Raw genomic sequence first — 25,765 nt, forward strand, 5'->3', positions numbered from 1 at the left:
CATGCATATCATATCATGAGCATGCCGATTCTTCTGCCGTAGTAGTAAGATTTGCATCCGATGTGTGTTCCAGCATTTGCTTCTTCCCGGATAGGATCACGAAGTGGTGCGGTGAGATACGACGAGTTCTCCGGATGTTCTCGGCAAGCTTTAACAGGCAAGCATTTCCTAAACTCCTGTCTCTGCAGGAGTCGCTCACCTATTTTATTTTGCCTTCTCCCTTATGCTATCCTTGAGTTGCGTTCTTGTCACGTGTCCTATCCACTTGTTACCTCAAGCAGCCCATATTGCCACCACCACCTCCTACAGCTATTGTTTGGTTATCGGGTCTGCCTTGCGAGTCGTAGTGCATGCTTGTGCTGTTTATATCTCGTTACCGTTTTTGCTATCTTATCGGGTTATCTGTTGGGGAATCATGACACCTAGTTTATGGATATGTTGTTGGAGATAATCACACTTACTTTTTTTTGTTAACAACTAAAATTGTAAGCAGAGGCATCTGTGAGCCCCTTTGCGAAAGCATCGGAACTTTGACTCGCTAATGTCCCCTAGGACCCGAGTTCCTGTTATCTGTTCCGAGATTGAGCGCTCTACCCGTACGTGGGGAAGATTATTGGGACCCCCCCTCACCCATTACCTTTTCTCAAGTCAGTTGAAAAGGGGGCCACAACCTTGGTTTTATTTGCCTATGCCATGTATGCCATGCTTTACTTACTGTTGCCTTCGGGTGTTTACTTCCTGTTGCCTTCAGGTGTTTATATTCTGTACTGTACCTTGCAGGACGTTTAGCGAAGCGTGTGGTTCGCACGCCTAGCCGCCGTCGCAAACCCTGAGTCCGCTTCGGAGTACGGCCGGACTTCGTTACGGGTAGCTTAGTCGGGTGGCCCCCCTAGACTTTCTTGTTGAACTGGGAACGGTCTTGTTGTGAGACTTCACTGTCGCTCGGTGTGGTTGATCATGCGTATGGTTACATTTGGGCAACCCCTGCAGGGTGTACATCTTATCGATAAGCCGTGTCCGCGGTTATGGACGACTTGGAATTGTATAGCTCGATCATAGAACAACTTACACCTTTATGTTGCTGCTAACAATTTGATAATAAATTGCATATTAATATAGCATTACTACAACGGCTACCTAATCAAACTTGTCCACCCTGTGAGTGCCTTTGTAAGTATTTCCTTGCGAGGGGGGAACACATCGGCTGTGTTATGTTTGCAGAGTATAGAACTGTTAGTTTATGCGCTCTCTCACCTTCTCTGATTAGACGACTGTTGTAGAGTGTCTCTATAGGTTTTTAGTGCTTGCGCGCTGCCGCTCAACCCCACCATATTGCCTATGACGTTCCTCTTGCGTCCTCTAAGTCCCCTGCGTGCCTCAAGTACAAAGGACGACTGGTTGACGAATGCTTATACGTCTTGAAGTCTTGTTAAGTACGAACCCGTACTTATTGCTGCTTCTTTGGGACATAACCGGGCAGGTATGAAGTTATGTTCGATGAAGACGACGTTAGCAAGGTTACCCTTCTGGCTTGGCCTGGGCAGGGTTATGGACGCCACTGTTTATCTTCAGGACTCTTAGTCCAATTTGTATCTTGTCCATACTCGGATGTATTTGATCTTCTGTATGTTTTGGATCTTGAGTTGTATATTTGTATCTTGACTCGTTGGAGTCATTGTTGTAATATATGTTTCTTGTGGGCTCTATTGTAATCCTGTTGTAATGTTACCGCTCGTGTTAATTCCTCTGGCATCACGTGTGTGATTCGTCGCGCACGTCGTGTCGGAGGGCGTCCCTGGATCGATATCGTGCGGATTTCGGCGGGATCGCTGGAATCCTCATGGTACCGGTTTCGGGGCGTCACAAGTTGGTATCAGAGCTCAGGTTGACGGTACCCCACTAGTCCAACCCTTAGGATAACCTTGCCAACGGTCGTTGAGTTTAGCGTGTCAAAACCTATTTTCGAAAATTCGTTGGATAGATCTGATTAGATCTGATTTTTCTCCTTATCTAAATTCTTTCTCATCTTACCTTTGCGAGTTTTGGATCTTCTCTTATCTGCTTCTCTGAGTCTTAGGTTCCGACGTGGGTTGGACGATCTCGGCCTTAACCTAATAGGACCGATCTCTGAAGATTTCTGACAGAAGAACATCACCGGCGGCTAACCTTCGTCTTCTCCATTGATGTCATCTATGCCTCTCTGATCTTTCTACAATTCTTTGTTCTTTGGCTCCGTCGAATCTTCGCTGACAATGCTTGTCGATATGGTCAATCAGAATTCTGGGAGCTGTTACACGACTCTCCTATTCATGTGCAGAGTAATACTTCGAGTGCGGGATGGAGTAGCTACCATACCGACTACTCTTATTATTCGCTCTTGTTACCTGAATTGGTGGATCAGTGTGACTGTTACTCCTTCCTTTGTTTCTCCGGAGTCATCATCGTCATTGGAACAACGACTTTTTGTTGGTGGTGTCGACCACCCAAGCTGGAGCAAAACTTCTTGTTAGTGGTGTCGAGAAGATCAACACTTCGCCACAAGAAGGTCCCACGTCCAATTCGGGTGAAGATCAACGATGCGCCAGAAGATCCGGTAGTTCACCTCTCTCCCCCTTAGGTTGACGTGGAACCTCGGGGCGAGGTTCCTTGTTAGTGGTGTCGATTGTAACGGCCCCGGGTAGTACCCCCTATAGATTTGTTTGCTCTTTTCTTTTTGTGCATCAACATGCATCATGCATCATATCAGCCATGTTTTTAGCTAAATAAAATTATTTTATAAACCCTAATTACTTTATTCTACCCTCTCATATGGTTTATATAATAAACCCTTCTATGTCTTTTCTTTTTATATCAAACCCTCAAAACAAAACAAAATAAATATTTTCAAATATTTCAAATTCGAAAATTATCTTTGTCTGTTCTATTTCAAATTACTTTACAAATCAGTTTTACAAAACAAAAGAAAAGGAGAAAGTTTAAAATAAAAATAAAAGAAAACAAAAACTCTAACCCTAACCCCCCCTAACCTAGGCCTCCTTCTATTCTTCCCTGGCCCAAGCACAGCAGGCCGCACCGGCTCCAGCCCAACCTGGTGGCCCTCCCCCTCTCTTCCTTCTCTTCTCAGCCCATCTTCCTCTGGCCCGAGCCCAACTCCACCAGCCCAGCTCTCTTCCTCCGGCGCGAAGTGAAACGGTACGCCACTCCGTTGTCGTCTCCTTCCAGGTCATCGAGCACGAGAGGAGCGTGAAGCTCCGGTCGCTGTCGACGTCCACGGCGCGGCACTCCCACCTGCTCCCCCTCCTTTATCTTCGGCGCCAGAAACCCTAGCCTCTCTCTTCCCCTCCTCGCGCCGCCGCCCCCTTTTCCCTCATCTTTTCTCTCTTTTCCCCAACCACCGAGCGCCACCACGGCAGAAGCTCCACCTCGCCGGCGGTACAGGCCACCCCGCGTCAAGCCAAGACCACCAGGAGGTGCGCCTCGAACTCCTTGTTCGCTTGGTACCTTCAATCGAGCCGGCCCCCCTCCTAATCGACGTCCACGATATCGTTTCCCCCTCATCACCGGCGGAGAAATCCTCAAATTCCGGCGAGCACAGTGCACCTCCGTCCACACCGAACCCACCTCGAGCCTCAGGGTAAGGTTGCGAACCTCCTGGACCCCTCGGTTGCTTTTCCCCTCCTCTGGTTCGCTCGTTTCACCGTTGTGCCGGCCGTGCCTCCGCAGATCCTCGCCGCCGTCCTTCCTCCGGTGAGCCCACGACGGAGCGCCGCCAGTTTCTGGCTCGCAGCGGCAAGGCGCATGCAACATGCGCACGCTCGCTTCCTGGTTCGACACCAATCACCCGCGTGCTCGCCAAGCCGCCACGGTGACCACGCCGACGGGAACGCGAGCGGCATCCCCTTTCAGCCAAGCTACGCCACGTCAGCGCCAGCGTGGCCGCGTGGGCCCTTTCCGTCAGCGTCTGCGGCTAGATCCGCCTCGGTGAGAAACGTCTCCCCCCCAGATCTGCAATTCTTGCAAGAAGCCCCCTGACAGTTTTGTTTCCAACCCGGTGCCCCTGCCCCCTGTCCTTTACATGGAAACCCTGGAACTTCGGTTTTTCAACCCGGGGTCCTTCCCCCCGGCTGTTTTTGTTTTCAGGTCCTTTTTGAATTAAATAAAATGTGTTTAATTATTTTAAAATAGCAAAAACCCTAATTTGTTAATAACTTTTAAACTGTAACTCCAATTAAAATGTGTTATATATCAATTTTGATCAGAAAAATGCACTGAACAAGAATATGCCATCCATTCATCTGTTTGCATCTCGCATCATGTCATTCATCGATGATCGTGTATGTTCACCCTAATTGCAACGCCGGAGTATTTCGGAATTCCATCTTGGTTTTTCCCCGCTCCGCTTAATATTGAAGTAGCTCACCCTTGCCATGTACTGCCATGCTAACCACCATTAACTTTGTCGGTAGAAAATGCAACTTCAACCTAATTTGTTTGTCCGGACTCCGGTTCCGCTTAAATTGGGTAAGTTGCACCGCCGCATCATGTTTGCCATGCCATGCATATCATATCATGAGCATGCCGATTCTTCTGCCGTAGTAGTAAGATTTGCATCCGATGTGTGTTCCAGCATTTGCTTCTTCCCGGATAGGATCACGAAGTGGTGCGGTGAGATACGACGAGTTCTCCGGATGTTCTCGGCAAGCTTTAACAGGCAAGCATTTCCTAAACTCCTGTCTCTGCAGGAGTCGCTCACCTATTTTATTTTGCCTTCTCCCTTATGCTATCCTTGAGTTGCGTTCTTGTCACGTGTCCTATCCACTTGTTACCTCAAGCAGCCCATATTGCCACCACCACCTCCTACAACTATTGTTTGGTTATCGGGTCTGCCTTGCGAGTCGTAGTGCATGCTAGTGCTGTTTATATCTCGTTACCGTTTTTGCTATCTTATCGGGTTATCTGTTGGGGAATCATGACACCTGGTTTGTGGATATGTTGTTGGAGATAATCACACTTACTTTTTTTTGTTAACAACTAAAATTATAAGCAGAGGCATCTGTGCGCCCCTTTGCGAAAGCATCGAAACTTTGACTCGCTAATGTCCCCTAGGACCCGAGTTCCTGTTATCTGTTCCGAGATTGAGCGCTCTACCCGTACGTGGGGAAGATTATTGGGACCCCCCCTCACCCATTACCTTTTCTCAAGTCAGTTGAAAAGGGGGCCACAACCTTGGTTTTATTTGCCTATGCCATGTATGCCATGCTTTACTTACTGTTGCCTTCGGTGTTTACTTCATGTTGCCTTCGGGTGTTTATATTTTGTACTGTACCTTGCGGGATGTTTAGCGAAGCGTGTGGTTCGCACGCCTAGCCGCCGTCGCAAACCCTGAGTCCGCTTCGGAGTACGGCCGGACTTCGTTACGGGTAGCTTAGTCGGGTGGCCCCCCTAGACTTTCTTGTTGAACTGGGAACGGTCTTGTTGTGAGACTTCACTGTCGCCCGGTGTGGTTGATCATGCGTATGGTTACATTTGGGCAACCCCTGCAGGGTGTACATCTTATCGATAAGCCGTGTCCGCGGTTATGGACGACTTGGAATTGTATAGCTCGATCATAGAACAACTTATACCTTTATGTTGCTGCTAACAATTTGATAATAACTTGCGTAGTAATATAGCATTACTACAACGGCTACCTAATCAAACTTGTCCACCGTGTGAGTGCCTTTGTAAGTATTTCCTTGCGAGGGGGAAACACATCGGCTGTGTTATGTTTGCAGAGTATAGAACTGTTAGTTTATGCGCTCTCTGACCTTCTCTGATTAGACGACTGTTGTAGAGTGTCTCTATAGGTTTTTAGTGCTTGCACGCTGCCGCTCAACCCCACCATATTGCCTATGACGTTCCTCTTGCGTCCTCTAAGTCCCCTGTGTGCCTCAAGTACAAAGGACGACTGGTTGACGAATGCTTATACGTCTTGAAGTCTTGTTAAGTACGAACCCGTACTTATTGCTGCTTCTTTGGGACATAACCGGGCAGGTATGAAGTTATGTTCGATGAAGACGACGTTAGCAAGGTTACCCTTCCGGCTTGGCCTGGGCAGGGTTATGGATGCCACTGTTTATCTTCAGGACTCTTAGTCCAATTTGTATCTTGTCCATACTCGGATGTATTTGATCTTCTGTATGTTTTGGATCTTGAGTTGTATATTTGTATCTTGACTCGTTGGAGTCATTGTTGTAATATATGTTTCTTGTGGGCTCTATTGTAATCCTGTTGTAATGTTACCGCTCGTGTTAATTCCTCTGGCATCACGTGTGTGATTCGTCGCGCACGTCGTGTCAGAGGGCGTCCCTGGATCGATATCGTGCGGATTTCGGCGGGATCGCTGGAATCCTCATGGTACCGGTTTCGGGGCGTCACAACTTTTTCAAGCAAAAGAAGACTCCGGACTTCACTGGAGCGTATGAGAAGATAAAAGATCACTGGCCCGAATTCATGAAGTACACGCTGTCAGAAGAATTTAAGAAAAGGTCGGAAACAAATAAGAAAAATGCTGCGTTGAAGAAATATCACCAAGTTACGGGTCCAGGTGGCTACAGGGCTAACAGGCCTAAGTGGCAGGCAGCTGAGGCGGAACTGGTCAGGAAAGGGATCCAAATAGGGACATTCGATTGGACCGAACGGTCGAAGGAGTGGTTCTACGGGATTGGGGGAAGGTTGGTGATGAGGACATCCCTACTACACCACTACCTCCGTCATTAATAGATGAAGATGAACCTGCTGTGAAGCTCAAGTCCAATGAAGTTCGGATTGGACCCATTACAAGGGCTCGTGCGAAACTACTCAAACAACAGGTGAATTTGTTTCTAAACGGTACTTTAATTGATGAGAACTTTATACTGCCTAAGTCCTATTACTTATGTATCATCAGGTATCAAGAGGAGACGAGCATCGCACGAGGAGGAGAGGAGCAGCTGGACATGAAGACGGACGTCAAGATGGACGTGAAGCTGGACATGGAGCTGGACATGAAGATATCTCATGGGCGCGCGAGGGAGGAGCGGGAGGCATGCGCGAGAGGAGAAGAAGACGTCCAGGCCGGTCCAGCACCTGGTCCGACCGGCCGCCAGACCGGCCAACCCGGTCACTGACCCGGTCGACCGGGCGCCAAACCGGACGCGGTTTATCGTACCGGATTAAAACCGGAAATCCTCGCAAATATCCGGTTGCCGCCCGGTTGACCGGACCCCAGACCGGCCCACCCGGTTGCCGCCCGGTTGACCGGACCCCAGACCGGCCGATCCGGTCCCTGACCCGGTTGACCAGATTCCAGACCGGACCAGTCCGAGTCTGTCTCGACCAGATCTGTTCTGGGTCGGTTATTTTCGTACTTTTTCGACCTGAGGTCGTCCTGAACTCCTATATAAGTCACCAGGACGCCCCCCTAGCTGCTTTAGACCACGTTTAAGATAAACCCTAGTTCTTAGTTGTTTGCTTATGCAAAACTATTGAATCCCTACACCATATTGCTTGATATTGTGTAGATCCTGAAAAAGTCTTGTGTGATCTGCTGTTCCATTGGGAATTAGACGGTTGCAACTTACCGCTTCGTGGTCGGCGGCTACGTGCGCAAGTGTGTGGAGTTGCGAATATCTTGCAGGGTTGAGAGCTGTTGCATTGGCGACATGGACCAATCGAGAGATCTCGTTGCGTCATACAAGTTATCATCCACTACATCGTCGTGTTTCTCCGCTGCCATCACCCCGTGATCATCACCACCACCGTTGCTTACTGAGAAGATCGGGCCACCCCTTATCATCTTGGTATCAGATTTCCAGTTTTCCTCGGTAAGCCATCCACAATCCACCCCATAGTTGAGTTGTGAGTGTTTCCTATCCAGAAAAAGCCATAAAAAGTTAGGGTTAGGGTTTGCCATAGCCTTAGATTGCACTAATTTCGAGTTTTAATTGCTTTTCGTAGTTGTTTTTGCGTATCCTTTTCTTCCATCTAGTATTGTTAGGGTTTGTGTTTCCGCTATCATCTAGAGTCAGTTTGTTGCTCCGAGTACACATATCTTACAGTTTGCTTGTTCCCAACCATAGCCACAGCCTTTCGATATCGTGACTAGGAACTTTCCCAAAAGAGACTAGTTTTACCGCTCGACAGGCTGCTCGTTAGGTTCTTGGTGCTTTGCAATTTTCTGTTGGCCGTGTTATCAAGGAGTTGAGCAAAAAAAAAAAAAAAAAAAGCAAAAAGAGCTACATAGCTGCGTGTTATACAAAAAGAAAAATCAAAAAGACGAAACAAAGTGAAGTGCTAGTAGAATCAAGTGAAGGCCTAAGTTTTCTTTAACTGCACCCGTAGTTGAGCAATCTTGTGCCTGTCTCGTTGAGCTTTGCTAGTATCTCTCTAGTGCATTGCAACCTTTTCTACATATAGTTGCTTTGCCACATTTATCGCCTTGTGTGAGTATCATTGGTTGTCTACGGTCAGCGTTAGAGCTTGTTATTGGTGCAAATAGGTAGCCCACCTACAGCCCCACATATATCCTGCTTTGTCGTGTGATTGTTCTTATACCCTTGATATTCGCTTCGCTACATCCGTGCACTTGTCCGTCAATCCAAGTTGGTAAGCAATACTAATTCACTTTGGAACGGTAAGATTTCCTTTTCTTATCAGTTGTTGAGGGAGTTGTGAGAGTACCACCATATATTTTTGATTTAGTGCACTAACCTTCTAACGATGTCTGCTAGTGATCATAAAATTGTTAACCAGGAAAACAAGAGTGCTGCAGATATCATCACATGGAGGGAGTATGAGGCTCTTCGTAATGAGATGCGACGTGAATTCCGCGCTCAGGATGATGCGCTTAAGGAGACGGTCCAAGCGATCTCCCAAAAGTTGAATGCTACTCATGTGACCGTCACTACAATGCAAGATCAAATGACGGACGTACAACGCAGTCTTGCTGATTTGCGCTTAGCTATTGAGAATTTGACCGCGCAACAACAACAAGACGATGATGATGATCTTGAACTTCAAGATGACGCACACAATGCTCGTGGTGCGCCACGTGGTAATCGTCCTCGCGGTTGGGCTCCACTTGGCCGCAATGGTCGTGGACATGATGAGGAAGATGGATTGGGTAAGCCCAAGTTTTCTATACCCAAGTTTGAAGGAGGAGCTGATGTTGAAGAATACCTCACTTGGGAGCTCAAGATTGAGAAGTTGTGGAGCTTACATCCACATTATACTGAAGATCGGAAGGTCAAGCTTGCTTCTTCTGAATTTGATGGCTATGCTTTGCGTTGGTGGGATGCTTTTGTTCGTAATCGTGATGAGGATGGTGAGCAACCTATACGCACATGGTATGCCATGAAAGAGGCAATGACTTCTCGCTTTGTGCCTACAAATTACTTACGGAATATATATGATAAGCTGACTCTATTGAGACAAGGTGTGAAGACTGTCGATGAATACTACATGGAAATGGAGATGCTTATGCAGCGTGGCCGTGTCCGTGAGTCTCTCGAGATGACAATGCAGCGTTTTCTGAACGGTTTGAAGTATGATATCAAAGGCATTGTTCGTCACTACAGCTACACCAATATGAATCAATTGTTACATCATGCAAGAGAAGCTGAATCACAGTTGGCTGACGAAGCAAAGATCAAAGGACGAGCTACAGGAGCTGGGCGTTTCACACCACGCGCGGCCCCATCTACGGCACCGGCGCCTTCGACGCGCTCCGCCCCTTACTCTACTATGCCTAGTAAGCCGGTCTCCAATGTGTCTAACACAAAGAAGTCCGAATCTGCTGCAAGTACGAGTGGCTCTAATGTGTCTACTGCGCGCAATCGCGATATGCTTTGTCATACATGTGGTGGCAAAGGTCACTTCAAGAGAGATTGTCCTAACCGCAAAGTTATGATTATCAATGAGGACAATGAGTATGAGACTGGAGATGATGTTGATCCTAATGCTCCAGATGATGATGACTATGACACTGATGGTGAAGATGCATACCCGTCTGATGCTCGCACCATTGTTGTGTCGCAGCGTGCTCTTAATGTGTTGCCTAGTGCATCTACTCAGCGCTGCAATTTGTTCCAAACAAAAGCTTTAGTTGGTCCTGACAAGGCTTGCAAGATCATTATTGATGGCGGGAGTTGCCGCAATTTAGCAAGCAAGGAGTTGTGTACCAAGCTGAAGTTGAAGTATCTACCGCACCCGCATCCATACTATATTCAGTGGTTGAGCGACAATGGTGAGATGAAGGTAAACCACATGGTGCGTGTTGAATTTGCTATTGGACCGTATAAGGATTGTATTGACTTTGATGTCGTTCCTATGACGGTGTGTCACCTATTATTGGGTCGGCCTTGGCTCTATGACCGTTCTGTGCAACACAATGGCCGAGCTAATACATATCACTTGGAGTTCAAGGGCAAGAAAATCAACTTACAGCCTATGACACCACAACAAATTGTCAATGAATCTCGTCAGAAAGTTGAAGTGAATTTAGAAGATGCTTCTTTAGATAGGCGAGAGAATTGTAATGTTGTGAGTGATATAACGAAAAGTGAGAGAGTGAATTCCTTAGTCTCATTAGCCACCAAAGAAGACATGAGAGAATTTAGTGAGGATCCTACAGCCATGCCTCTTGTGCTTTTGTACAGGGGTACGGTTTTGGTTTCTAACGACATGACCCCTCTTCCTCTTGGTGTTTCTAATATTTTGCAGGAATTTGGCGACGTGTTTCCGGATGAGGTACCTGCAGGACTTCCACCGTTGCGAGGTATTGAGCATCAAATTTACTTGATTCCCGGAGCTTCGCTACCCAATAGAGCACCATATAGAACAAATCCCGAAGAAACGAAGGAGATACAGAAGCAAGTACAAGCGCTACTCGACAAAGGTTATATCCGCATAAGCCTTAGTCCTTGTGCTGTTCCTGTTATTCTAGTTCCTAAGAAAGATGGTACATGGCGTATGTGCGTAGATTGTAGAGCTATAAACAACATTACTATTCGATATCGTCACCCTATTCCCCGTTTAGAGGATATGCTAGATGAATTGAGTGGTGCTGCTGTGTTCTCTAAAATTGATTTGCGTAGTGGTTATCATCAAATTAGGATGAAAGAAGGGGATGAGTGGAAAACAGCCTTTAAAACAAAATTTGGTTTATATGAGTGGTTAGTAATGCCTTTTGGTTTGACTAATGCACCTAGCACTTTCATGAGACTGATGAACCATGTTTTGCGTGATTTTATTGGCAAATTTGTGGTTGTGTACTTTGATGACATATTAATCTACAGCCGCAATGAATCTGATCATACTATGCATATTCGACATGTTTTGCAAGTGTTGCGTGATAATAACCTCTATGGTAATCTTGAGAAGTGCACATTTTGCAAAGATAAGGTCATATTTCTAGGTTACGTTGTCTCTAAGCATGGAGTAGAAGTAGATGTGTCTAAGATTGAAGCTATTCAAAATTGGCCTACTCCCATGAATGTGAGTCAAGTAAGAAGTTTTCATGGTCTAGCTGGGTTTTATAGACGTTTTGTGCCCAATTTTAGTACTATTGCTGCACCTTTGAATGAATTGACTAAAAAGGGTGTTGTTTTTGAGTGGGGCGTCGCCCAAGATCATGCTTTTGATGAACTAAAGAGATTGTTAACTTCTGCACCGTTACTTGCACTTCCTGATTTCAATAAGCAATTTGAGATTGAATGTGATGCTAGTGGTATTGGAATTGGTGGTGTGTTGATGCAAGAGGGTCGCCCAATTGCATATTTTTCTGAGAAACTGTCTGGTGCTAAGTTGAACTATCCTATCTATGATAAAGAATTGTATGCTTTAATTAGAGTTCTTGAGGTTTGGCAACATTATTTGTGGCCAAAAGAATTTATCATACATTCTGATCATGAAGCTTTGAAATATCTGAAAGCCCAATCTACTTTGCATAAGCGTCTTGCTAAGTGGGTTGAGTTCATTGAGTCTTTTCCATACATTATTAAGCATAAGAAGGGAAAAGATAATATTGTTGCTGATGCTCTATCTAGGAAGAATATGCTATTAACTCAACTTGATGTTAAAATTCCTGGATTAGAAGTACTATGTGATTTGTATGCTACTGATCATGATTTTGCTGAACCATATCGCTTGTGTGCTATTGGTAAAGCATGGGAGAAATATCACATACATGATGGGTTCTTGTTTAGAGCTAACAAACTATGTGTTCCAGAATCGTCTGTGCGTTTGCTCTTATTGCAGGAATCACATGCTGGAGGTTTGATGGGTCACTTTGGGCGTGAGAAGACGCTACTCATGCTAGCTGACCACTTTTATTGGCCAAAGATGAGGCGGGACGTGGACAGGTATGTGAAGAGGTGCATTACTTGCAACAAGTCCAAGTCCAAGCTGAAGCCTCACGGTTTGTATACTCCGTTACCGGCACCTACTACACCTTGGGAGGATATTAGTATGGATTTTGTGTTGGGTTTGCCGCGTACTAAGAGAGGCCATGATTCTATATTTGTGGTAGTGGACAGATTTTCTAAAATGTCACACTTTATTGCCTGCCACAAAAGCGACGATGCGTCGCATATTGCTAACCTGTTTTTCAGGGAGGTTGTGCGACTACATGGAGTCCCGAAGACTATTGTTTCTGATCGTGACGTGAAGTTTATGAGCTACTTCTGGAAGACGCTGTGGAGAAAGCTGGGAACGAAGCTGCTTTTCAGCACTACTTGTCATCCTCAAACTGATGGTCAAACTGAAGTGGTGAATAGAACATTGTCACAATTGTTGAGATCCATGATCAAGAAGAACCTGAAGGAGTGGGAAGAGTGTTTGCCACATGTGGAGTTTGCTTACAACAGGGCGGTACACTCTACCACGGAGCTGTGTCCTTTTGAGGTGGTGTATGGTTTCAAACCCATTACTCCACTTGACTTGTTGCCTTTGCCCATACATGAGAGAGTTAATATGGAGGCATCCAAGAGGGCAGATTTTGTGCGTAAGATCCATGTGAAGACTAAAGAGTTGATAGAGAAGAAAGGCAAGAGCAATGCTGCAAGGATGAACAAGAAGCGCAAAGAGATGTTGTTCAAGCCTGGTGATATGGTCTGGGTACATTTTCGCAAGGATAGGTTCCCGAAGCTGCGGAAGTCTAAGTTGAAGCCTCGTGGTGTTGGTCCTTACAAAGTGCTTGCTAAGATCAATGATAATGCATACTCGATAGATCTTCCAGTTGATGAGTTTGGTGTCAGTAATTCTTTCAATGTTGCTGATTTGACACCATATGACGGAGAAGACCTTGGAGCGTCGAGGTCGACGCCTTTTGAAGGGGGGGGAGATGATGAGGACATCCCTACTACACCACTACCTCCGTCATTAATAGATGAAGATGAACCTGCTGTGAAGCTCAAGTCCAATGAAGTTCGGATTGGACCCATTACAAGGGCTCGTGCGAAACTACTCAAACAACAGGTGAACTTGTTTCTAAACGGTACTTTAATTGATGAGAACTTTATACTGCCTAAGTCCTATTACTTATGTATCATCAGGTATCAAGAGGAGACGAGCATCGCACGAGGAGGAGAGGAGCAGCTGGACATGAAGACGGACGTCAAGATGGACGTGAAGCTGGACATGGAGCTGGACATGAAGATATCTCATGGGCGCGCGAGGGAGGAGCGGGAGGCATGCGCGAGAGGAGAAGAAGACGTCCAGGCCGGTCCAGCACCCGGTCCGACCGGCCCCAGACCGGCCAACCCGGTCACTGACCCGGTCGACCGGGCGCCAAACCGGACGCGGTTTATCGTACCGGATTAAAACCGGAAATCCTCGCAAATATCCGGTTGCCGCCCGGTTGACCGGACCCCAGACCGGCCCACCCGGTTGCCGCCCGGTTGACCGGACCCCAGACCGGCCGATCCGGTCCCTGACCCGGTTGACCGGATTCCAGACCGGACCAGTCCGAGTCTGTCTCGACCAGATCTGTTCTGGGTCGGTTATTTTCGTACTTTTTCGACCTGAGGTCGTCCTGAACTCCTATATAAGTCACCAGGACGCCCCCCTAGCTGCTTTAGACCACGTTTAAGATAAACCCTATTGTGTAGATATTGTTTGATATTGTGTAGATCCTGAAAAAGTCTTGTGTGATCTGCTGTTCCATTGGGAATTAGACGGTTGCAACTTACCGCTTCGTGGTCGGCGGCTACGTGCGCAAGTGTGTGGAGTTGCGAATATCTTGCAGGGTTGAGAGCTGTTGCATTGGCGACAGGGACCAATCGAGAGATCTCGTTGCGTCATACAAGTTATCATCCACTACATCGTCATGTTTCTCCGCTGCCATCACCCCGTGATCATCACCACCACCGTTGCTTACTGAGAAGATCGGGCCACCCCTTATCAGTTGGACCCAGAAAACAGGGAAGTGTATTTATAATAAAGAACATCTCAAAAACCCTTGTGAAGCCCTTATAGAAGCACATAGGGACATGCTGGAGGGGAGGTTCCATCCCGAAAGAGAGAATGACGAGCTGACACGGGCCCTTGGGAACAAAGAACACGGCGGACGAACACGAGGCACGATTGGCTCCGTTCTGTGGAAGTATGCCTTTTCCGAGGAAAGGAAGAGATTTCCTGATAAAAGCCATGAGAGGAGAAAGGCAAGGGAAGCAGACCGCATATCGTCCTTAGAGGAATCTGTGAGCACCCTTAGAGCCGAAATTCATGAAGTTCTTACCGCCCATCGATCTCAGGGGTAGCATGAAGATCTTGTTATCGACCCACAGCAATCTCACCCCGAAAAAGCAGCGTGGCTTCCACGCAGCTCCAGCTCAAAGCAGGTGATGATCAGGAGATGTTGGCTCCTCGCTACCCCGTGGATGATATCATAGAGAGTTGTCCTTGTGAGCTGCACGTAAAAGTTGTGAACATATCCATGAAGGCGGCTGTCGGCTATGTCGTACCTGCAACAACTTATCATTGCGGTCTGATTCCAGATGGTTATGCTATTGCGTTGGTGGATGAAGTGACGGGAGGATATGAGCCGGTGTTGCTTGACCACCCTGCAGGAGAAGATCGGGAAATCAATGAACTGGGAGAAGCCATTAGAACCACCGTTCTATGGCGAAAGGAATACATTGTGCTTCCAGGTTCAAAGAAAAGCAGGCCACCTCCAGCTCATTCTCCGCCGCCTCCGCCGTCTCCACCACCTCCGCAGTCTCCTCGGCGTGAGCATACTCCGCCGCCTCCTCCTCGTCAGGAGACTCCGCCAGCTGTGCTGCCTAAGCAGAATCGACAAAAGAGGAAGACTGCCTCGACAAGTACTACATCTCTGAAGAAGAGACTATCAGCTCCGAAGAGGTCTAAGACTCCTGGGTTGTTACCGTACGAGATGACTGATTAGCAGAGCGATGCAATCGCAGATGCCCAGTTGAAGGAGCATTTTGCACCGAAGCCGCCCCCGCCAAAGCTGTTTATAGCACCTCATACAGTGAGGCACTTTGCCGATACGAGAGCAAAGAAACCTGAGTTGGCAAGTGATTATGACCGCTCTTTTGGACAGTCCTCTAGAGCAAAGAAAGCTGAGTATGGAAGTAGACCCTTAATAGGGAGAACAATTCCCCAGCTCGGATAGCAGGAAAACCAATCTCTAGCCCCCTTGGTCGTGCACTCCTATGATGATCCGGAGACTAGAGAATTGATCGAACGGTCGGCTAGACAACTTGGAGCAACCGTTGAGTACGATGACTACTTCCCCATGGCTGAACCCGTATACAAATACAAATATGGTATGCCACTCGTTAGTAACGACAAGCTCCCGCTTCTACAAACTCAAATCCGAAAATTGCATGACTGGTACATGCAAGCCTCTCATAACTCAGAGGGCTACCTCGTAGTGGGAATTAAAGATGAGCATTACTTCCGGGGAAAAGAGGAGATAAACAATGAGTTTGAAGAACTATTTCAGTTATTCAATCAAGACACCCTCAACAAAAGTCTCATGAGTTGCTATTGTCTATAAGTGATTTATTTATGTAATTAAGTCCCTAGCTCAGCTCGTTCAATGCACTAACAATTATCCCCACAATATTCTTTTATACGCTATATATTGTGCAGAATGAAGATGCTCGAATGCAGAAGAGGCGGACTATATGACATTGGGTTCATTGACCCAAACACCGTTCATGAAGTTACGGTTCGAGATTACCCCAAGGACACAGAGGAAAACTTGCTAATGTTTTTACAGAAGCAAGAAAACAAATCGGAAATATTCTTTCCTTACAACTTCGAGTGAGTGTTATAACTGTCTTACATACATTCGATTTCGCTTACTCGATGTGAAGTCTAACTAATCCGGCAAGTTATGCATGTGCAGCTTCCACTATATTCTCCTAATCATTCAGCTTGACAAAGGAGTAGTACTTGTCATGGACTCGAAACGTAGAGAGCATGGGCAATGGGCGAACCTGGGTGCCATGCTCCAGAGGTATCTTCTGTTCGGCATCTTCTGTTCTCATTTCATGATATCAACTAATTAATAACTCGATCATTTACTCATTTTTTCCTTTGCCGGGCAGGGCTTGGAAACGGTTCATCAAGACTGCTAGGGGTGAATGGAAACCGGAACTTACATTTAAAGATTATCCTGTAAGTAGTACTATATATAGCTCTGTCCGCGAATCTCTTTGTTTTTTTGTTTCATTACCATGCATTATCATGCTTGATTATTAGTTTGATCGAACTATTTTTCGTAAAGTGTTTGAAGCAGGAACCCGGGAATAACCTATGTGGATACTACGTCTGCGAGTTCATTCGCGAGATGGCCGTTCACCGGGAGCCGGAAAAGATTTTACATGCCCTTCATGTACGTGAACAATTTTTCACAATCTTATTTTATTACCACCAGTATTGAGCTCCATTCATATATATATTGATCTCCTTTTTTTCAAATTAGATGGAACACGCGCGGGACTCTCTCCTAACGGAGGATCGCATACGAGCAATTCAAGATGAAATTGCGGGATTCTTAGTTAGGGATGTCATAGCTCCAACTGGAGCAAACCATCGGGAGATCATATATGACATTAGAGATAAAAAATAGAGATATGGTAAAGAGGATCGACTTAATTTATATTGTAAACATGCGTTACGTGTACTGTACATATTTCATGACGATGTCTATATATTCATGACGATGTTGTGGTTTCTTGAATGATGTATGCATTGCAGATTTGAATGAATAACATAAAACCCTGAAACTCTGCTGCGGCAGAGAAACTGGCCGTTTCTCTGCCACGGCAGAGAAACGCTGCTCCACCCTAAACCTCTGCCGCGGCAGAGAAACGGCCATTTCTCTGCCGTGGCAGAGACCCTTTAATCCCGGTTCGTATGACGAACCGGGACCAAAGGGCCTCCACCACGAGCCCTCTGGCCGCACCACGTGGAGGACCCTTTAGTCCCGGTTTATTTTTGAACCGGGACTAAAGGGGGGGGGGGCTTTAGCCCCGAAGCCGTAGTCCCGGTTGCAAAACCGGGACTAAAGGCCCGAATAAACCGGGACTAAAGGCCTGTTTTCCACTAGTGATATAACTTAATTTTCGAATCATTAAATATCACTTCATGATAGTGGAACGTAGATACTCCATCAGAACAGAGATCATCTATCTAACTAATATTTCCATATGTTTTTTATAGTACAAATATATGTCTTTATAGTAGGGACGATCGTAAAAGCGAAGAAAATCTAAATATTACACCATCTTTTATTTACTACTCTTAATTAGGTGATATATTTATCAAAAGTGACGACTATTCTGCGATGAAAAGTTCTTTTCGAGAATAGCTGCTAGCATATGTATATATAACCGATTAACTAGAGAATAGCTCTTTATCAGAAAAAAACTATATAATAGCTTGAAAAGAACTAACTATTTAAAGGAAGGGATAACTTATCTTTTTTGGGATATTAATTTTTTTTCGCTTAGCTTTGGGTGATCACGACATGCATGCAGTTCCATCCAATCCTCATGCACGGAATATACAAGAGAAATCTCCATCATGAGCAATTCAGTTGTTTGATCTCCCCCTAGATGATCTTATTTTCATTAGATTTCACGATCAAGATCTAGCGCAATTAAACCAAACATATTAACCGCAGATATCACATAACATATGATGGTGGCATCAATATCTATTAATTAGGACTTTCGGCGAACTATCAGATCCACAGATTGAGATCTAGTTAAACTTTCTGGTGCATAGCCATGCCCATCTTTGTTTGTGGCCTGCAATTTGTCTCCAATCCAGTACTAGTTCCCCCTTTCAGCCGAGAATGTTCCCTGCCTTTGGTTTCTTCTTGTTCAAGTATATTGTGGTATGGTTGAATTATCATTTGTCTATACCAATGAGAAGAGAAAGCAGCATATGCCTTTTCGACCAAGCTTGTAGGGGAATAAAGGCAGCAACACATGGCAAATGACGGCGATTTATCCATTAATTTGTTCTTGCATATCATATCTATGTCCTCATGCCTAATGATGTACTTTCTTTTCTATTCCGTGCCCAGTGGATCATATGTTTATTACCTCAATTTTGTAAATTTTCTATAAGATTGATGACGCATTATCTCTTGGATGTTAGATTGGTGGAAGTTAATAAGGTTGTGCTGGTTAACTATGGTGTGAAGTAAGGAAAAGAAACTAGTCACAGGTCAATGGTCAAACAGTCTTACCTAAATAGAATGTTCAAATTAATGAAGTGTAGACACATAACATTTTGGACTCCACGAGTCATGACTGAGTCAAGTGAACCGAAAAGTAATTCAGAGGACCGGAATATATTCCCACGCGCAATACAATGATTAGTGCAACACTTAACATCAAATAGAAGACCAGCACTACACTGTCTATCACTCTTTGGGCTAGCTCAGTTAGACAAAACTAACCAAGTTTAGGTTGTCAAAGTAGTTATAATCGTGTAAACAGAGGATTTTCAGAGAAAAAAGTATGTCATATGCACGCTTTTGCTGATAATAACTAATCTAAGAGCACGTACAATGCAAGTTCTTAGAGGTAGGCGAATAATTTGTTATTTAATTAGGCAGGAATTGTTGTTGCTTACTTTTTGAGGCATGAGTCCTTTATTACGCATGCGTATGCTTAGGAGATGCTTATGTATTTAAACAGAAATAGAAAATACATAATAAATTATTTAAGCCCCTGCAAAGTGGTCCTTTCATCGGAGGACTTATAATTTATACTAGAAGAATGTCCCACACATTGCAGCAAGAATGTGTAGTGGTTTGTGCTTCCATAGACCCTTAAGGCTGAAACGTTTTTTGTAGTGAAACACAAGAATGACTGAGATTAAACGATACCTATCCAAAATTAGGGGTAGGATGGCTGAGACTAAACGATAAAAGGATACCCTTTTGGTTTACACTGTTTTGGGGCTTGTGGTTCTCTGGAAGCAGAAGCTACCTTTATAAATGCAAAAATAAATCATGTCTCTTTTTAACAGTCATAGAATAAAGCCTACGTACAATAGCAATGGACAGAGAAATAGCTTTTATTTGATGATGTGGTCGGGCTACATGTTTAGATAGATTATCATAATTAACAAGTATTAGTGAGATTTTGCTTTATAAGAAGTATAGACATGTGCTCAATAATGCCTCTGTCTCTCTCTTTCTAAGCACTTAGACATAGGCAATTTTTATTGTACGCGCTCAAGTGCTTAGATGAGTGCTTGTGTAGAAGATGTATTCCTTTTATCACGCGTGCTGGAGGATGTCTGGTACTGTACACTTTATTTCAGATCACTAACTATCATATCATGGCCGGGAGTAGCATAATTTATGGATATGGTGTTTTGGATCATATGTCTAGATGCACCTAGTAGGAAATTTATATTTTAAATTCATGTAAATTTTTAAAAAGTTAGAAAATAATCCCGGGTGTACATCTGAACATTCTATGTTCGCTCACAAAATTTAGATACATTTTGTGTGTTCTACATGAAAAAAGCAATAAAATGTTTCATGAAAACCTTTTTGAAGCACAAAAAATGTCTTTTTTACACGGGTCAGAAAAAATATCATTTCTCTACAAAATTTTGTATGCGAATATAGAATGTCTAGATGAACCTGCAGATAATTTTTTCGGAATTTTTGAACATTTTAAAATATAATTTTTATGCAATAGGTTTATATGCACCTACGAGCCAAAGTGAATATCCGGAAAAGTACTAACTTTTTTAAAAATGGGAAACTTGTCCTTTTCGGAATATTACACTTTCTTCTAGTTTAACCCAGGTGACCATTGCATGCAGCTCGATCCAATTCCTCGTGCGCAGAATGTACAAAAGACATCTCTATCACGAGAGATCCAATTGTTCGTTCTCGCTGAAAAATGATAATATTTTTAACGATCATGATCTTGCGGAAGTAAACCTAATACTAACCGCCAACATTACATAATCTGTAACTATGGCATCAATCTACAATAATTAGAACTTTCGGTGGACAGTTACCTCCATGGATCTAATTTAAAAAAATGTGCATATCCATGCCCATCTTTTCTGCCGAAGGAATGTTCTCTACCTTTGGTTTCTTCTTGTTTAAGCATAGTGAGGTGTGGCTGATCAATCATTTGTCCATACCAGTGAGGAGAGAAAGCAAGATATTCCACCAAGCTTGAAGGGGAATAAAGGCAGCAACATATGGCAAAGAACGGGAGATTTATCCACTAACTAGTTGAATGGCAGTTTAATTTGATATTGCTGTGCTTCTTGTCGCTTCCTGCCATCAAGAAAGAAATAGCTAGTGATTCTAAAATGGTACATGTTAGTTAAATGCTCCACCATTTAATATTTTTCTGTCATCACAAATATTTCACTTGTAAACATAAAATGCACATAAATTTTCATTTAATACAAAATTAAAATATGTTTGCCTCCATTACATTTGGAAGAATAATAGCCATCAAGGAATTTGCTCGAATCTGTCCGGCGAGTTCAAGTGCTAAGGACTTCCTTGTAGACTATGTTCAGCGTGGTCGTTACCAAGGACTCGGTTCTTTTTCTTTTCTTTGAATTATTGGTCTTGTCCTTTCCATTGTCCTTGATGGCCAGGATCTTGATGTTACTTTTCGCGGTGGCACTGGACAACGCGACATAGAGCTGGCCATGAGAGAATACCAGCTCCGGTAAGTAAACGCCCACAGTCGGGATGGTCTGCCCTTGCGCCTTGTTGATCGTCATGGCAAAACTGAGCCTGATCGGGAACTGCTTCCTCTAGAATCTAAACGGGAACATGTCATCGTCGGATGGGCATAGAGGTATCCGAGGAAGAAACACCCTCTCCCCTGCGTGCTGTCCCACGACAATCTCTGCGGCAATGGCGTTACTCTGGAACCCACGGACCACAAGCCTCGTGCCATTACATAGCCCGTTAGCTGGGTCGATATTCCTCAACAATATAACTGGGCAATTTATCTTCAGTTTAAGCGCGTGCGGGGGAAGCCCATTAGGAGTTAGGTCATTCAGGAACTCTTGAGGATGGTAGCCGTGTGGATCGTTCTCCGCGCTATCGAAGCTATAGTAGATCGTCTCCTCGCCCTGAAAACGCTCAATCATGTGCATGTTTATTCCGTCGACGCTGTTGTTCCTTGTGGAGAGGATCGCTCGAGAAGTCATGTAATCCGGATTTTCCATGTTGTGGTCTAGGGCAGGAAACACGTGGTCGATCGGCTTCTTTATATCAGCCGTGTCATTGCCTGTAGATGACACACATATATCTTCGGGAAGCTGGATGTTTCCGTCCTCGTCAGTTTCCTCGGTGCCGTTACCTACCCTCAGGAGGTAATCCGCGAACCATCGATCGTTTTGCGCCCTCATGTTCTTGACGAGCCTTAGCTGGCGCATGCCCTTCCAGTGTTTCGAGCTCCGCAGACTTGCGTCTATTATCTGACCTCGTGATCCTTTCCTCACTACCGGAAGCACCTGCCTGAAGTCCCCACCGAACACGATAGTCTTGCCCCCAAAAGGCCGGTATGGGCATTCCATGATGTCTCGCATGCTTCTGTCTAATGCCTCAATTGCCTGCCGTTTTGTCATGGTTGCCTCGTCCCATAAAATGAGCGAAGCCATCCTCAGGAGCTTGGCTATCCCACTCTGCTTAGTGAAGCTGCATGATTTTCCTTCTTCAAGGTTTAGTGGGATCTTGAACCTTGAGTGTGCTGTCCTGCCTCCTGGCATGATGGATGCGGCGACTCCTGACGTCGTTGTGGCCAACGCAATTTTCTCTCTCCTCGAACCCTAGCGGGCAGTGCCCTGTAAAGGTAGGTCTTCCCTGTGCCTCCTGGGCCATCCACGAAGAATACGCCCCCATTTCCGCCATCAACTGCCGCTAGCATTTCGTCGTAGGCAAGCCTCTGCTCATGGTTTAGTGAGGTCGCTAGAGAAGCGTCTTCCTTGTCTACTTGGATATTGGTTTCCTCGATGACCTCCCTGGCCTCGCCATCTGTGTTGTCATAGGTTTCGTCGATGTCTGGTAGAGGGAACGATTTTATGTCTTTTCCCATGGACTGCAGCATGCCCCTGATATCAAGCAACACCTTCTGCTCCACTTCTTTTGGGCATGTGTGTTTGCGCCGGTAGTCGTCAGACATCGCCTCAAGGTGCCTATCCCAAAGGCCGCGCACATCTCCAGGCTCGCAGAATACCAAGATCGTTGCGAAGAGCGTCCTGAGTGTGGCTGGCATGGCGAACTGCTCTGACTCGGTAAGACACTGGTCGAGCGTGTTGTCGGCCTCGATGAGACCCCTCCTCTCGGCGGCTTCACGAAAGTTATCACATAGCACACCGTTCACTGTTTTGAGATCTTCGAAGGACCTTGAGCCTGGTACGTGATTTAGAAGCACCCATAGGAAGTATCTCTCCCCCTCGGCAGGATGGGCTGATATGATTCGGCCTACTTGTTGGCCCTTGTCCCTTTTCTTCCAGTACTTTGTTGTTTGCCATGTGAAACTTCCCGGAAAATCTTTGTAAAGAATATCTCGAGCCCACGCGTGCTTCTCGTTAGCCACGAAATACTCCATCAGCATGGATGGGTTCTCTCGGGCAGCGACGTCGTTTAGGTTGTCTCCCGCTTTGAACGTGACCATTTGCATATTTTCGAGATGAAGCGGCAACGGTAGGACCGACGGGTGGTTCTCACATAGCTTAAAGCCGAATATCCTCCACATGGCCTCTGGTGGAGTAACCCACCTTGCATCAACGAATCTCTTAATCTCGTCTATGTTACCATCAGCATCGGGCTTCTCGATATTGAATGAAGTTTGATCGTGGCCCTTGTATACGTACGTATATAGGTACTTGACGGCCTTTATGCTGGAGCACACCTCCACGTTGATGTGGCAGTCAAACATCCGCAAGAGGTACGGGTTGTAAGGCACAACCCATCTACTGTCTAGCATCTGGCCTCGGACCTTCGCACAACGGCCGTCCTTCCGTCTTCGATAAATGGGGTATGAGTCCCCTGTAAGGTGGTCTTGTTGAACGCCCGCGGGTACCTACACTTGCACGACCTATCTTGCATGCACACGTTGTTTGGCTTGAGGACACCACATGGGCCGTGCATCATATGCTTCACGACTATGGCGTATAGCTCCGAGTACTTATTCTTGTCGGGGAGCTCGGCGGATATGACGCGATCGTACTACTCTGGCACAATGAGCTTATATTTTGAATCCATGATCAACAGAAAATGGGCGTGTGGGAGGCCCCTCTTCTGGAACTCGACCACATAGACATAGGCCTTCACAACGCTCAGGATATGCTTCTTGGTCAGCATCTCTTTCATCGTCTCCAGCTTGGACCTAAACACTCGGACCACAATGTCTGGTCGGTCTTGCGGGGTTTGTCCTGGAAGTAGTGCATCCTGTATCTCCTGCCAATTTGGGTTGCAGGTCATCGTCGGGAAGATGTCAGGCTTGCCGTACGTCTGCACCAACGCCATGGCGTTCATATGCCTGCACTTCATGTCTCGGAAGCCCCCCTGGAACTTCCACGGGAGAACAATCCTTGTCCCAACAGCGCTTGCCCGAGTCTCTCCAGCCGTGATGCTATCCACAATGCCTTTATATATATCGGCACGTATCTCTAGCTGGTGCTCCCTGACCCAACTCAACCTGCAACCATCAATCTTTATGTACATGTCGACCGCAAACTGTTGGAAGAGCCGCCCTCCATGTAGTATGGGGTTGAATATAGCCTGACGCGTCTGTAGTCGGTAACAGTAGTAGTCCCTTGCGGAGACGCATATATTGGCACCTCCATCTGCGTGAATGACAATTGAAAGAAGGTTAGGTGAAGTAAAAAAAGGATAGACAAAAAATGCAGAACTATCTTGAACAATCGAACCTTCGTCCCCGCGGTTCTCTCTTGATAGCTGCGCAACGTGCCAAGGCTTATCACGTTTAGGGAGATTTGGATGCCAACCGAGCTCCCCCTTGGGGAAGAAGAGGGGGTACGAGAGCGGGTCATAGCATCCTTGTGTGGCATGTATACTATGCCTCTCGTTGTTATTTCCGTATAGGGTAATGCTACACTTGAATCTATTTGCCAGGTCGCTGCCCTCGACCCAGATCGCAGCCACCTCGGACGACACCGGTAAATTGTATCTCCGTTGGTCTAGCTTCTTGTCGGTGTTCAGTTCTATACGGTAGTCCTGTAGGTTGTCCTTGTGGGCCCCCAAACTCCTGAACTTCTCAGAGTAGGGGTTTCCTTTTAGTATGTGGACTTCCTTCCGCACGACCTCTTGGTCCAGGTCTTTGGTGGCTTCCTTGCGATGTACCAGACTTGGATCGTCGTCGTACAAGTAGAGCTGTAGATGTTCCGAGCGAGAGTTTGGCCCAAATGAATGCATGTTGTGGTACAACTTGCCTTGAGCTCGGAATGTGTACACCCCGGACCTCATGTTCGTGCAGTCGTTGTCTAGGCTGACGCCAAGAGTTGTGAATGAGAAGTGGCCGTTGAAGAATCGTAAGCTCTCCCGAAAATGTCGAGAGTCCGCATCCGCGCTAGACCATAACCTCATTAGCTCCGGGATAGGCTCTGGTTCAGCCAGCTTGATATTTCCGTTTCGACAACAGAAACCATCGGTCTCACGCTCAAACTTCTTGGCATGGCAGTGTTCGCAGTTTGGTTCTTGCTTTAGGATGTGTGTGCTGTTTGGGAGGTTTGAGTACACAAAGTCAAAAGGATCGATAGATTCCTCGCCGGATGAGTGTGTCGGTGTATCAATGTCCATGTCATCAGCGTCGTAATCTACATATGCATAGAATGTCATATCAATATGTTCATATTAACTCGTATAACAGAGAGGGCTGATGGAAAGGTTGGCATAAATACCTTCACGGATATAGCACTCCTCGTCCATGAGGTCAATGGAGATGGCATCCTCGTCCATGATACCGCTTAGGAAGGTCTCCATGTCTCCTACAACATTATGGATTTTGTAAGTATGACGCTTTAATGCGCCAATATGTAAATAATAAATGTAATAAAGAAATGTAGTAAATATGGGTATGTTACCTTCGGTCCCAATGGTATACGCCGGCGTGCTCGTTGAAGGGGAGGCGGGAGCTGAAGTATTTCCCTCTCTAGCACGTAATTTTTGTGTGCTCGCAGACATTTTTATTGTAGGCAAACTTGCTGCATTTGGGCATGGCGTCACGATTGATTCAGC

At 45.8% G+C, this 25,765-nt stretch overlaps 3 protein-coding genes across 3 annotated transcripts; all 3 read right to left on the reverse strand.

Annotated features, from left to right (window-relative positions):
* Positions 1-21,309: 21,309 nt before the first annotated feature.
* LOC127321130 (uncharacterized) lies at positions 21,310-22,164 on the reverse strand. The gene has a single exon (XM_051350155.1). The coding sequence runs from the start codon at positions 22,162-22,164 to the stop codon at positions 21,310-21,312; it is 855 nt and encodes a 284-aa protein (XP_051206115.1).
* Positions 22,165-22,226: 62 nt separating this feature from the next.
* On the reverse strand, positions 22,227-23,492 carry LOC127321131 (uncharacterized). Its single transcript, XM_051350156.1, has one exon. It carries the CDS (start codon positions 23,490-23,492, stop codon positions 22,227-22,229), a length of 1,266 nt encoding a protein of 421 aa, XP_051206116.1.
* A 242-nt stretch (positions 23,493-23,734) lies between these two features.
* Positions 23,735-25,510, reverse strand: LOC127321132 (uncharacterized). Its single transcript, XM_051350157.1, has 3 exons — positions 25,429-25,510; positions 24,439-25,344; positions 23,735-24,354 (listed from the first exon to the last, which is right to left on the reverse strand). Exons 1-3 carry the CDS (start codon positions 25,508-25,510, stop codon positions 23,735-23,737), a joined length of 1,608 nt encoding a protein of 535 aa, XP_051206117.1.
* Positions 25,511-25,765: the final 255 nt, after the last annotated feature.

The sequence above is a fragment of the Lolium perenne genome, chromosome 3 (genome assembly GCF_019359855.2).
Source record: "Lolium perenne isolate Kyuss_39 chromosome 3, Kyuss_2.0, whole genome shotgun sequence".
NCBI lineage: Eukaryota > Viridiplantae > Streptophyta > Magnoliopsida > Poales > Poaceae > Lolium > Lolium perenne.